We start from the raw sequence: 15,478 nt of genomic DNA, 5'->3' as shown, positions 1-15,478 counted from the left end.
GCTCCTACCCTGGGGGTGTTTAAGAGGAGGTTAGATGAACATCTTGCTGGGGTCATTTGACCCCAGTATTCTTTCCTGCCATGGCAGGGAGTCGGACTAGATGATCTGCTCAGGTCTCTTCTGACCCTAGAAACTATGAAACCACTGCATTCCATCTGGAGTCTGATCTGGTAACCATGCTCTGAATTCCTACTGGTTCAATCACCTCACAAGGGAGGACTGGAGAAAGTGGCTTTCAATAACAGGCAAATGGCTCATTCATAAAGAAATTACAGATGACTTGATTACTATGTAAAAGTAATTAAAAGTAATTTTGCAGGGAGAAACTACTACTGTAGCTATAAAAAGAGCTCTAATACTGTAGAGAACGGCAGAACAAAAACTACTGATTAGAACCTGAAACCAGACAAATTCAGAATTTAAAAAATAAGGCCTAACATTTTTAAAAACCAGTGAGGGTAGTTAACCTCTGTGTAAAATTTACCAAGGAAACGGTTGGATTATCTATCTCCAAGTTGTCAAATCAACCTGGAGGACCTGCTACACAAACAAGTAAAACCATGAGGGTGAAATTTAATGGATAGGTATACAAATAGAACAGATGATCTAATCAACTCTTCTAAACTCAAATTCTATGAAAATGTGCATAAGGCTCTATGGGAGACTTAAGCCACTCTTCAACGTTCAAAGGGACCCCTGGAAGTGTTCTTAGACATCACTTGAACCACCCCTTTAAACAGTCTAGCACCTAGAAAAAGGTTATATATATACCAATTAATCAGCTGCTCTGCTGGGATCCCTGGATTCCCTGTCTGTCTCCCCCATTTTTCATCCTCTATAATAGAGACTGCCTCTATTATGATTTTATGATGCACAGCACAGTGGGAAGCTGACTGGGGACCACCAGCATGATCTGCAGTAGAGGTAGTAAACTGAAACAAAATAAATTTGCCACCATGAGCATGTTGACAAGATGCACGATACAATCAAGGCCAAATAACGTGTGTTAATTATATTTCAAAGGAAACTTAAGCAATACAACTTCAATAGAAAAAGACTCTACATTAAATTATTTGTTGCTGGACTTGCTAAAAATCACTTTCATAGACCATAAGAAACCAATTTTGAACAGAAAGGTTCTTCTGCAACTCCAGATACTGTCCACCAAGGAAGACAAGAAGGACTGCATTCTCAAAACCACAGGAATTAATAAAAATGGAGGGAGAGTCATATGATTAAGCAAAATGTTAAACATTGTTTCTAAGACCTTTTGATATAACAAAAATTACAGTACCATGAGTAGTTCAGGGGCATTATGTTGAGCACTTTAAGTTGTATCGTTTCCTCACTTTGATATTAGGTACAGCTTATGCCTTCATGTATCGTTTTATTTATCACCGATAAGTAGATTTTTAAGAAAAACTTTTAGTTTTAACATCATTTTTAATAATTTATATTACCAAACCTGGAGTACTATGCTTGGATTTCAGCTTCTGATACTTCAGATCAATTGGGCTCATTATGCTAACCAGATAAACGTGAGAGAACAGCTACTTTATCTGAGCTTCCATGAGTCCTCTTTCTTACCCTTTGGACTTTTAAATACAAAATTTAAGAAGTCAAATGCAAGTTAGATTGCTCCCCAAAATAAGACAAATATACTAGCATGCCATAATAGGAATTCTACCCAACTATATTTTGCCCTTCAGCCTAAATTCCATTCTGTAAATATGAGAAAACTTGTTATTAATAGACCCCTTTTTTTTTTTTTTTTTTTTTAAGGTTGTGGAAATGGTTATCAATTGATCTTATAAAAACCAAGACAACGAGCACACATTTTTTCCCATAGTTCTACACAGCTGTGAATGTTGTGTCACTGAAATGGCATACCTGAAGTTGCAGTGATCCAAAATTAGAGCAACTCAATTGTAGTACAGCTTAAAGACCCAAACAAGATGTCAGAACAACCACTTTGGTTAGTTAACCCAGCCGCCTCGAACCAAAAAAAATCTTTGTATAGACTAAATAAGACCATAAATCACTGAAAAAGGTGTGCTTTCTAATACCACAATGCAGCAGAAATTGAGTTCACTTTCCCTACTAGTTTTCTAATAAAAATGCAGTCTGCATAATTCCTTAGTTGTTTAAATCTAAGAACATGTGCAATCTTGACATGGAAACATTACTATCATCATCATCTTAATGACTGAGCAACCCATGAATTTTTTTCCACTTTCTTCTTTCAGAGCTATGATTGAAAGATGGCTAATTAAATGGAAAAAAAAACTTACTAAAAAAACCCAAACGTGATTTCTACTCATGTGTTTTACAAAAGTAGTTTTTTCTTTCACAGACTTCCGTCTTCAGAAAACAGACATCCACTCTGGATTATTTAAACTTGGAAAAATGTAAGTGCTTTCTTTGAAAAAATATCTATTGTTACAGCAAAAACTTGGGTTTCCTTTCAAACAAGATCATATGATTATACGTTTATATTTTACTTTCCGCAGGAATCCACACACCCCCCCGTTTGCATCCTGTTATTCATTTAGCGTTTCCCTTTACTTCAGGCTGGTGGTTCAGGCTATGCACTGAAGTTGAAATAAATGCTAAGAAGGTGAGCATTTTGACCATCAGGTTTATTCTTTGTATAAGATAGCTGAGCTCACAGCACAAAATATGGTAAACTACATTTCTCTGAAAAGCCTGCTGTACATAATATACTGTAGAGGGCACCTCTGTTTTAAAATACACTTTGCAATCAGGTGTGTCCAAGGGGTGTAGAATTGTGCATCCGAACTGTAGCCACGTTAGTGATTTTCTTTTGTTGAACAGTTTTAGGTTGGAATTTTGTTAGTTAACTATATGATAGGTCTACTAAAAATAGTGATGAGATTAAGATTACTGCCACTCCTAATATTAAATCTGTTGAAATCTTAGTCATTTACATTTATTTGTGGACCTTCACTTTTAGCGATAACAATTTGTTGTACATGTTAACACAATGAGACAAATTTTCAATTACCAACCCACTTGGTATACATAAACTATCTTACTAAAGTTGGGAAAGAACTAGTGAAAGTCTTTTTAAAAGAAAAACGTTAACAAACCCCTTACATTGACAATTCTACTCAAGATAGATGAGCACCAGTCTAACACAGGCTGTTTCTCTTTGTATTCCTAACCATTTCTACATACAGCTTAATGGATATTGCCATAATACTCTTGCAGTATATGCACATAATGCTATGTTTCCTACACACCGGTATATCAATATTCTGCAAAATAACTTATTACTATACAACACAATTAAAAACACTTCACATATCACAACTATTGATGTCCAATATGGTACATTAGTTGCATACTGCTGTGCAAATTCCATGGCTTTCATCCTAAAAGATTGCATTTTCAGTTCTATATTGTATTATCTTGCTACAAATCTGGACACACTGAAAATTATTTGTACCCTGAAGAGTACCCATGCTTCTCTGATGCCAAAAGGACAAGATAAAAATCATAAATTCTCTGAATGAGTGGAAACTGTTTCCACATCTAGATTTACCAAGATGCAAGCAACGTAAGACAAGTTTGGGATGGGATATTTGAAGCTTTTGGCATACTTTTGTAAAGCATGAACCTGGATCAAGATCTGATCCTTAAAAGGATTAATAAAAGGACAGACTCGCGCACAACTTGGACAGGAATGTCAGTCACTATTCACAGACTTTGAAAGATTAAAGTTATTTTGTTGAGCAAGAACTGAAAAAAAAGGAAGTCTGATTCTGATTTATTTCTGATTTTTATCTCATAGAAAAATGAGGAAATTTAAAAATTTCATCCCAGGAACAAAAGTCTCTAAATATTTGGGAAAATAAAATATTCTGAAATATTTTTCTTGATAAGGCTAAAACACCTTGCTTTGATATATACATGCAAAAAAGAAAATATTTCGCTCTTATTAAAATGGAACTTCTTCTGTTTTCCATTAATATTTTGAGGAAACCTATACATTTCTGCAAAACATGTTGATTTCATGACAGTAAGCATCATTTCTGCTGGAAAATCTTCAACCAGTTCTAGTGCGACCAGGTTTATATTTTCAACTAACTTTAACAATCCCAAAAGCAGACATAACATAGACCATTTATTCAACAAGGCAGAAAAAAAGCAAAAAAAGGACAAAAAAAAAAATGTACTAGGGCTAGTTAATAATTATATGCAATATAAATGCTAGGTCTGCACTGGAGACCTACAGGGGAAAAACAGTTATGAAACTCTCTTAGCTAGAATATGAAACCTAATTATCCTAGATAAGCAATTGTATTATCAGGCCAAAACATGACACCAGTAGGGCATAAGGCCAGAAGATTATAACATCATATGGCTACATAAGAAGTACTTCCAACTTTACAGTTAGCTGAAGTTCATCAATTTGTTTAGCTGATAAACTTAAACTGCATCTATAGACAGAAATTCAACTGCTACATCATAACAACTGATACCAACAAAAAAGACGGATTTTATTCAAATACAATATAGCAGCTCTCAGCTGGCATTAAACCAACCATTTCATCCTAGACAGCTTCTCTAGGGGAGATACAGAGAGCATCAATTCTCAGATGATGCAAGCTGCTCGGCTAAATTTACATTCTGTGGGGCCATCTACATGTACCATTAAAGTGCTGCGATAAACTCCAGCACAGTTTGTGCGCCTGAATAGCATGTGTAGATGCTCAAACTGCTGTGGTCTAGGGTGCACGTGCTGTGCCTGGGACTGCAGCAGTTTGAGCAGGGCAGAGCACCCCCAGGCTGGCAGGAGGGTTGGGTGGGGGTGGGGTTCAGGCCCGGGCTGCAGGTGCCATGTTTGGGTGACGGAGGGCTGGTTGGGGCACAAGCGTGTTAAAGTGCAGGGCTGGGCAGCAGGCAGCCCTGCACTTTCATACCGTCATGTCCCAGCCAGCCCTGGCCACCATCTAAACATGTGCTTTGGCACAGTAAGTTACTGAGCCCTAAGATAGTACTCTGGGGGAACAGCATCATCTTAGTGCACATTTAACTAATCTATTGCACCCTAATACTGCACAGATGTAGATGGTGATGCTTAACTGTGGAGCTAATTTGTCAACTGCAGTAAAGCATATGTGTAGATGTGCCCTATAGGATACTGCATATACTAGAGACAGGGGCAATGCCAGGCAGCCCACAGAATTAAGGAACCAAAACTGGTTTTAAATACCTCCCACTGTCATACAAAAAGCGAGCTTAAACACAGGACAAGAGACAATCTGTCTTAATTATTTTCACTTCCTCCAGTGGTTTCAAAGGCAAAGCAAGTTATGGGAAGAGAATGTAACAATAAGTACTCAGAGCAAAATTATCTTTGCTGCATCGCAAAGGAAAACTTCCAACTTCTGGAAAATTCATAGGAAAAAGGGTTGCAAGTACAGCAATAATTTTATTAAAATCTTTCTTTTAAAAATTTTTATATCACTAAGGCTTTGAAAGCTTAAGGAAAAGATCTGGAAAAGTCATTTGAAAGTAGTATTACTTTCAAGTGCAAACTTTTCAAAGGGTGGTGAATTAAATGACATACAAGTAGATGCATTTGGTTTTCAAGAAACTGGAAAACTGATTTTATAAACTTATACTGTACATTACCAAAGAACTGGACATTTCATAAAACTATAAATAAATTCAACATTTTAAAGTACTTAAACAGCTGAAACTGACATACAGTACTAAGAGAATTTTATAAGCAGTCCAAGAAAAATTAAATTCTAAGCTCTTACCATCAAAGAAACTTTTGGCTCTCAGGTAACTGACGCTAAGCCTAAGCACAGACAGTTTATCCAGCTTGGCGATAACATCTTGTGGGAAAGGCAGAAGGCTAGCCAAGCGATCCAACTCTGCATTTAACCGGTCTCTGTGTCTCTTGGATGGATTGGACTTGACTCCTTCAACTGGAGATGGCTTTACTCTGTGAAAAAGAGAAACTGTATTAATACAAACTTTTCTCCCACAAAATATTATATCATAGCTATTTCTTCCATAGAAAGGCAGCAAATTTTTCCCATTTAAATTGATGACTACCAGTACAAATCATTTTTTAAACTTAAAACATGAATCTCCTTTCCCAGAATGACTAGTACATTCTTCAGTGAAAAGTAACAGCTGAGACCAAGTCCAAATAAACTTAGCTCAGCAACAATCAACAGCATGACTTTATTTAAGTAATGGCAGCCAAAATCAACAATAAGTCAATTTAAAACAACTTTAATCAACTTTTCCAACTGTATTTCAGTTACTTTGCTTTCTTTAAAAAAAGAATTCCCATTAGTTAATTAACCTTTACAACATGTAATTTTATAATTAAATACAGTCTGCATTCTAGATTTAGTACATGTTTTTGCACCCTAGAAGAATCTATACTATGACTATGCGTCCATGTTTAAGCACATTTATTTAAACAATTATACAGCTCAATATTTTCCTGTTCCTATTAAATACATTAAAATGGTGAAGGACAGATTGTTTATTTAACTGATAATTCTTTCTGCTTGTGATGTATGTCAAACAGCTGCATTAGGACGTTAAATGAAATTTACTCTCGAGTTACATGATGATGCATCCAATAAACAGGGACCAAGGCCCAAAGCACACCAGTGGCGCTTCCTCACTAGATCAAGCCCTACATGGCAACTGTGGCATATTTATAAAGTTAGATATTCCCCTACCCGTTTCATCACACAGAAGAGTCCATGTTACTCTAAGGGGGGTTATTTTTAATAGAGCCCCAGGGGTTGCAGACTCTTTATTGAAATGTATTAAAAGATTAGTACATACTAGTCTAAATATATAAAATCACATTTCATTTTACAATTGCTTTATTTTAAAAATAAAAGAATGGTCATTTAAATATCAACAAATAATAAAAATTTAATAAATATGATGCAATGAAAATCAATTCTTTGTATTTGGTCCTGAAAAGCATTTGATACATGTTCAGTTTACTGTACAGCTTATTTTCCGTTGACAAATACATTATCTGTGAACTTCTTTGCTGAAAACTTTGTTATTATCAGACAAACTCCTGCCCCACATCCCTTCTAATCTAAGAGAACACACTGAAACATACTGGGAGTTCCTGAGGAAGCCACTGCTCTAGATGCTTTTAATTAGATTTTAGTGGGGGAGATGCATACAGCCACCAAGAAACATCCTCTCAGAGCCAAAAGCATAGTGAGCATTCCCTGCTTCAAGCACAAAACTGCCCTTCAACTTTCAGATAATCCCAAAATTTATAGCTTGTGTGACATGACAAATTGCCAAAATATACTGTTCAAATACAGTTAAAGTAACAGTGCTCCAATGTGAATTATTATAATAGGGTTTATGTAATCTTGCTTCTAGTTTCCATTTACACCCACTATAAATTTCCTTTGCCATGCCCTTGAATTTTCACAATCTTTTATATATATTAAAGTTAAAGAACTGGGTTGTGTCCCTCACTCATCTATGTTACCTGAAATTATATTCAAGCAATATAAGCAAATACTTTGTTAACAGATTAGCTTTGTATTGTATTCCAACATGCATGCAATTAGGAAATCACAGTTTAAGCGGAGAGGCTATGGGTTACTGCTTCTATATTATCGTTCACTTTTATGTAAGTTTATAAAGTTGTCAGCCTGCTACGATTTATGCTATTTTATTATGTATATTGGTTTTGCAAGACATGACATGCCTGTCTGTACCTAAAGGCTTTATTTAGTCTAAATAGTCCTGGGAGCACTTAATTCAAAGTACTGACTTCAATCAACTTAATATTTTGCACTAGCTAGCAATTTAAAAGCTCCTGTAGTATTTTCAGCAGTGATGAAATGCAGATATGATATGAACTGCAAGACAGTTTCATGATTTCCAGTCAAATAAATAACGGATAGAATTGACATCGTATCATACATGCATGCCATACATTGTTAGCCTCATATTTCTCCATTTCAATTGCGTTTCCCCTTTTTATTTTGGCTGAAATTGTGTTGACAATTTTACTTAAGATCTAAACCTTTTAAATCAATTTTTAAAGGGCAGGTGCTTCTCCAGTAACACTATTTTCTAACTGGCAAGTACTTAAGTTTAATTTTTGTTAGCTGTTCACTTTCAATATTAAAAAAGTGTGCTGCTGTTACCATTAAAGAGATGTCCCATCGCATTTCCTGCATTTGCTATTTAATAGAGACTATAATACGTTTACAGATACACACAAAACCTCCAGGACAACAACTAATATGGTACTTATATTAATCCCCACTAATACTGAGCTTGTTCTAGAAATAAAGGGTCAGTTTTCCCACTGTTTGGAAATTGGTCCAGGAATAGACTTGTGCGAAAAAGGGGTGGGGGTGGGGGGAGGATACAGAAAAGGGAATGAACAGTTGTGAAAATTCTGACTTTGAAAAGATCCAAAATGAAAAGAGCACTGTGTGTAGTGGGTGCCTTGTCAAATACAATTTGAGGTAAACTGATTATGTGGCTTTGAGCAACAGAAGAACCAAGGCCTTTATTTTGAGTCTTGGCTTTCTAAGGGCAATCATGAGCCAAAGAGGCAGCTCAACTTTAGGTTACCTGCAGCTCACCCCAGCTGAAGATAACCCAACTTTCCCACAACCATCCCAACTAACAATATTACATATCCCTGCAACTGACTTCTTTATGTGTACAACTGCCAGTAAGAACTGGATTAATAAACTCCTACTAAACATATATTAATAACTTTGGGCAGCAAGAGTGAGCCATCCATTCACACAACTGCACATTTTAGTCGGCTGTACCCACCTTCAGAAAGTGCATCTTCTCATGCAATAGCTTGCAGTGTCTGATCCCTTTGTTACCAAGTCACAAAGAGCCAAGAGAATAAAAAGCCTATGCCACAACTTATCTCCACCCGTTTTCCATTTAAACATGTAACATCCACAGGCAATTTGACAAGCTAACTAGAAATTACAGGAGGTATTATACAACTGATTTAGTGGATGACAGAGTTTGTTAATGGAGCTGGACCAGTTCCAATTGTTGGGGATGGGAAGTTTATGAGTCTGGTTACTTTGAAGTCTTTTTGTTGTTTCTTTTTTTCTTTACTTCAGCTAATGCACAATGACACTGGAAATACTGAGTATGAGACACAATAGTACTGAGGTTCTGAATAGCTGAGAAACCAATACACTCATCATTTCTTTATCTTTCCCCTATCTAAACATTTATTTTCCTTAACCATCCCCTTCCACACAGTAAAAACCAGGATGTAAGCTGAATCTGTTAGGAGGAATGAAAGCCTAGAACAGCCATCAGGAAATCAGTGAGGAGAACAGAGGGGCACCGTGTGTGCCATTTCCCATATACAGATTTAAATGGCTGACTAAAATGTGCATCAGTTATGGAGACTTCAGCAGTAAATGCACTGTAGCAATCTACTCTCAAGTGAAAATAAATGCTTTGTCCAGATTAATCCTTAGTGTGTATACTTTGAGTAAAAAAACAAAAATACTTCAGGAGGAAACAAATCCCCTTCCAATTCTGTTTCTCCAACCTTTAAAATCAATTATCAGACATTTGAATTCTCTAATAAATCAGTTACTCAGAGGTCATTTTTAATTAATCTCTCAGAGTTGAACTGCAATCTATAGCTCAAGACAAGCAAGTATGGTCATGGAGAGATAAAATAAGATTAAATTCGGTTACCAACCTAACATAATTTGAACATTTTCCCAGGCCTGCTACAGAGTAGGTTCCGTACTCACACACGTGTATTCACCAAGAATATATTTAGATATATAAAATTTTAAAAAAGCATGGGTCTTCATCCTTAATTTATACCAAAAGACCAAAGAAAGATTCAATACCCACTAGTGGATTTTAAAAAATAAAATAAATTTGAAACAGTTGTAAATAAAGTTGTTATATTTATTAAGGTTGGAAGGAGTAAAGAAACACAGTGAAAAGATCACAAGGGAAAATGGGACATTGTGATCTCTTACAAGAAAAAGACAATGTGAAGTGAAAGCAGAAAGAAAAAAAACATGCAACAAGAGCAAGACAGACATGAAAAATTATATTGTTAAACATGTCACTAGAAAACTGATTAGAAATATTAGGGATCTTTTTTATTCCTTAAGAAGAGAAAGAGGGTTTCAGGGACCCTAGGGAAGAACAGGCATCTGTCACCTATTGATGGGCTTAATATATGGGCTGCAAAGTGCTGCATGTTTTCACAGCCCACCTTTATATAACAGGCAAGATAATTATTTTTAAACTTCTTATTTAGCAAATCTACAGCCTATGGTGAACATGATGTGCCTATATCATACGTAGGGATGTCACTGTAGATTACAAATGAAATCAATGAAGTTATCCTTCCAAATAATTAGCAACCACGTGTTAACTATATGAAAATGGACATGTAAAAGGTATAGAAATAAGTATTTCAATAAAATAAGAAATTCTGTTTTTTAATTAAATCAAGTTGATAACCCCCTACAGGCACCATCATACTTTCAAACTAGTCAGTCCCTGAAATTCTTATACCACTACAACCCACCTGTACTGATGTAAAATGCCATCCTCAAATGTCATACTATTTCCCAAAGCTACTAAAAATCCTAAGCACAATGTTGATTTTTTAAAACACTTCCTTCACACTGCCCTCCATTGTATTTGTTATTAATAAGAGAATAAATGTGTAGTTTGGGAATGGTGTGGGTGGGACAGGACTTCTGTGGACCACTGACCCCTATGATCTGAGATGGAGGCACACCTATCTGAAGGAGGCAGCAGTTCTGTTCCGACCAGTCTCTGACAGAAGACAGGGCATCTTAAAAGCTAGTTTGTTCAAAAAGGTAAAAGCTTTCACTGGTGACAACAGCCTACTTAATCAGATGCTATGCACCAGAAGAATTTTCACAGTTTAAAGTATGAGGTTATTATTTTAACAAAGTACCCAGAGGTGTGGCAAGAATAGTTTTGCATCCTCCCTTCCTTAACTGGAATACTGGAATAGATGTCACACCAAACAACTAATGTGAAAAGTTTCATGCCAACAGATTTTCAATATTTAATTTTTAAGACTATTTGCCATGGATTAATAATTTGCTTGCTCCCCACCATAGTGCCTGACTAACTTCTAGAAAATAAAAATCTTAATAACAGATTTTTTTAATGTTTCCTTGCACAAAACACCAAGGAAAAAAAATAACGGTAATGATTTAAGTAGCAATCATTGTGTATAATACAGGAACGTGTAACTATTTAAGTATATAGCTATTCTTTACCCAAATTCACACAACACATTGCCTATAAATACAGTAAGTCTTTTTGTGTGGTTTGAGTATGTATGTATTTTTAACATGTTAAACAAAAGAACATAAAGTTTCTTTTAACTTTAAAGTAGGATCTGCTACAAACTGATATGTTTGACTGCAAAAATGGGTGTTCATTTTTAAAAAAGAAAGCTTGTAGTTGGATTTTACTATTATTTCTGTCCAGTTTGTTAAGCTCAGTTAGAGATAATGAAAAGCATTCATAATGGCTCTGGAAGAAGAAAACCTATATATAGGTAAGGAAGAACCAATGACAACACAAGTGTCTCTACATTACTTTGTGTATTGGCATGCCTTAATCCTGTTTTAAAGAATCAACCAAACCACTGGGTAAACATGTTTTCCAGGAATATTTTATCTGGATCCTATTTATATAATTACTGCATAAAGCCAGTCACATTTTCTTGTTCACCTTCCATGCAGTTAAGCTTAAGATCAGCAGTCTCAATTGTGAATACATGATAGTAACTTTAAGCCCTCTTTAATCCCCTGCTACCAGGATTTATTCAATTTAAAAGATACCTGCTTTTTAACTGTTTATGTACTCTGCTTCACAAAATCATAAAATCAGTTAAATTAATATTTAAAGAAAATATTTAACATACTTCATTGCACACATTTAATCTCTTCCTTATGTTCCTAAGGTTACAAACAATTTACGACAAATTCTTGTTTTGCAGAACTTGCATTTTATTCTGCCTGGTGTGAAAAAAGCTATTAATAAATTAGCACTAGAGTCCAATGATTCATGAAAACTGAACACACTTGAACATTTGAATTCAATAACTTACATAAAACATGCTATTCACTCATCTCATTCCATTATTCTTACACAGCCATGGAAATATGGCCACTAGGGGGAAGCCACATTGTTCAATCAATACAATAGAAGTAAAAATATTAAAAAGCAACAAGAAAGCATTTTACCTAATACATGACAAAGATTTTTTGGGAGTGGGCAGAATTACACTGTGTTTACCTGGCGTTTACTTCTTCAACAAAAAAGCAAGTATTCCTACATTGCAGATTGCTACTGCATTGCTCTAAAAAAAAAAAAAAAAAAAAAAAAATCTATTGCAATGAAAAGATAGCTCTCTACTGAATCAGAAAAGATTATTTTAATACTTAGCACTGTCACAGCAATTGTCCAAGCTCCCCTGACAACTTCAGTCCTGTGTACTGCCTACAGTATTTCAAGTTAGCTTCAAACTATGCCCAAAATCTTCAGCCATTCTTTTTCACTCAGAAAAAATCAGAATTTAGATATCTTGTAAAAACTGCCATTACACAACTGAGAAAAAGGGTATTCATACATACTGATTGCCTAATATCATAAGCAGTGCTTCTGTCATGCTTCAGGCAGTTTCACATATGACAAAGGAAGTAACAAATACACATTTTCACAGATTTCATCTCTCCCTTATATGACAAATGTAAAAACAACTTACTCTAATCACTAAAGCATGTACTTTCTTCTACTTTAAAACCGCTTTCTCAAGAGGTCTGAATTCAGAATTAAGTTGATGCTAGGCTAATTACGTCCCACTGGTGGGGCACCTTGATTTTCGGAAGGCATAGACATCACACAATCTTTTTACAAACATGTAAAAGCTTCACTACCAAACAATAGACTGTAACCAAAAACCGACTCTCTTAAATCAGTTCTGACAACTGTTTGCTTCTCTAACTGACTCAGCTTTTTTGCCTGAAGATATGTACTATGGTTAGTTTTTATTTGAAGAAATCAAACCCTTTGGGGCCTGTAGAGCAGCTTTAGGAAACATCCAAGAGGACAAATGCAAAAAAACAAGGACTATTCAGCGTAAGTAAGAGGAGGATAATAAATGATGCACTGAACAAAAAAATAATTATATTGCACAAGTAAGTTGTCTGTCAATTCAACAGGGCACTACATAATGTAATAAACATTTTTTCCTAAGTAAGGTAGGTAAAGCACAAATGATATAGGATACACTCAAACCAAAAACGTTTACTTTAAGAAGAAATGTTTATTTTCCCTTTAGCCCTAAAATGTTGTTTAATTGGTTTCCATTCATGAAAAAGGAACTATTCTTCAGGTTCAACAAATAAGAGAAGTTCAGCCAACTGAAATAAGAAATATAAAATAGTAACGGTGAGTTATTATACAACAATTTTATATCAATAGCTCAAAATAAAAGTAGTTTGCACAACTGGTAATCAAAGTGAATTTATTAGTAAGTAAATCATGAAATTCTCTGACCAGAAAAAGCAAATATCTCCACAACCTTGAATAAGTTTTAGCCAAAGAAATTATACACAGTTGGAAAGTTATTAGTAGCTGGGCAGGTGGTAGAATGTATACTCTTCCATGCATAGCAACAGAGTTACTATTTTCTTTATAAAATGTAAATTTATACTGCTGAAGTGCTTTAACACCTCAACCTCTCTATTTTAACTCAACATTGGATAGGCCTATTTACCGTATCTCAGAATCGTAAAACGTTAGGGTTGCAAGGGACCTCAGGAGGTCACTTAGTCCAGTGGTTCTCAACATTTTCTGTAAGGGACCCATTTGCAAACATTGACGGCAAGTCCCAAACCAGTGCCCCTCACTCCAGAACCACTGCGCCCCACCCCCAGGCCCCCAGTGTGGGACAAGGGAGTCCAAAACAGCCCCTTGCAGGATGGAACTCTGCCAGCCTGCAGGGGAAAAGCCATGGTTTCCTACAGTTTTCTCCTTTAAAGGAGAATCCATTTTTAAAGTTTGTTGATCCATTTTAAAGTTTGTTTGCAACCCTTTCATATATTCTTGCAACCCATTTTGGGGTCACAACCCATGGGTGGAGAATCGCTGATCTAGTCCAACCCCCAGCTCAAAGCATGACCATCCCCAATTTATTTCTATAATTGCAACACTTTCTGCCCAGATGCTGCTGTTTGCCCAAGTCATGAATTTTTCAGAGCTTTTAATTCTTTCAAGTCTATAATATAGCACCTTCATTTAAGAGAAATCTCCTTTTGAAAAACAAACAACAAACCCCCCACACACAAAACCCTAATAGCAACAGCCATCCTAGCCTAAAACAGCAATCCAAAATAAGAGTTGTATGCTGTGATGAATAAAGAATACTGCTTACTCAGCTAGTCTCCCAAATGCTCCTTTTCCTCTTTTGCTAACATTTTGGAAGGGATTTCAGTGTAGCAGATGTACTCCAGCAATGCTATATGCACAAATGCAGGCGATTAACAAGAATAAGAACCTTGCTTTGGCTTTGAATCATCGGGGCGGGGGGTTTCTTCGTTTTCTTCCTTACAGTCTTGTATTCTACTTCTTCACAAAAGCCAGTCATCTAGATGCCTGAGACCTAAATGTCAAAACCTAACTCCTTCCTTTAGACCGGCATTTCTCAACCTGTGGGTTGTGACCCAAAAGCAGGCTGCAAGAATATATGAAATGGCTGCAAACAAGCTTCAAAAATATATTTTCCTTTACAGGAGAAAAACATGGGAAATTGTGGGGCTGCTCTTGCAGGCTGGCAGACTTCCAGCTTGCGAGGGGCTGCTTGGGCCCACCCTGTGCCACATGCTGAGGGCTGGGGCGTGGGTGCAGCCGGTCAGGACTGCCCATCGGTGTTTACAAACCAGTCCTGGTGGGGAATTGCTGGGATTGACTATCACAGAAATGTGAGTAACCCTGACGCCAGGCCAGTCAAGCCTAAGGCCAGCTAAGCAAGGATCGCCATGCAGCAGGGGCTCTAGCACAGTCGGGATCAGGCCCAGGAGCTGCCAAGCGACACGTGTGTCTCACAGTCACACGTGGCAGCGCCTGGCCAAGTGCAGCTGCTCCCGCACACACGGGGGGGCACACATGGAAGCGGGGCACTCTGGAAACCCGCCGAGATGCAGGGGAGCCCGTCTGCCCTCGGGCTCGTGGCCCGGGCCCGCGCCGAGTGCGGCGGGGCGGGGCGAGTCCGGCCCGAGGCGGCCGCCCGCCCGTCACCTTAGATGCCTCCTGAGACTAGGTCACCGCCCGGCCGCCGCCTCGCCCAGGTCAGCAGCGCGGGCTCGCCTGCCTGTCTCCCTGCCGGCGGCCGCCCCTGGGCGGCCGCGGAGCAACGAGC

At 37.1% G+C, this 15,478-nt stretch overlaps 1 protein-coding gene across 2 annotated transcripts in view; it reads right to left on the bottom strand.

Annotated features, from left to right (window-relative positions):
* The window catches only part of AHR (aryl hydrocarbon receptor), a 91,380-nt gene extending 85,506 nt beyond the window's left edge, over positions 1–5,874 (bottom strand). For both annotated transcript variants that reach the window (XM_019534241.1, XM_019534247.1), the window contains exon 1: positions 5,793–5,874. In XM_019534241.1, coding sequence (XP_019389786.1) covers positions 5,793–5,795 — 3 coding nt within the window. In that variant the 5' untranslated portion in view covers positions 5,796–5,874. The remainder of the gene's footprint in view (positions 1–5,792) is intronic.
* Between the last annotated feature and the right edge of the window lie 9,604 nt (positions 5,875–15,478).

Source organism: Crocodylus porosus, unplaced genomic scaffold (genome assembly GCF_001723895.1).
Source record: "Crocodylus porosus isolate Cpor-Errol unplaced genomic scaffold, CroPor_comp1, whole genome shotgun sequence".
Classification (NCBI taxonomy): domain Eukaryota; kingdom Metazoa; phylum Chordata; order Crocodylia; family Crocodylidae; genus Crocodylus; species Crocodylus porosus.
The sequence above is the reverse complement of the archived record's forward strand: the minus strand, read 5'-3'. Positions and strand labels throughout refer to the sequence as shown.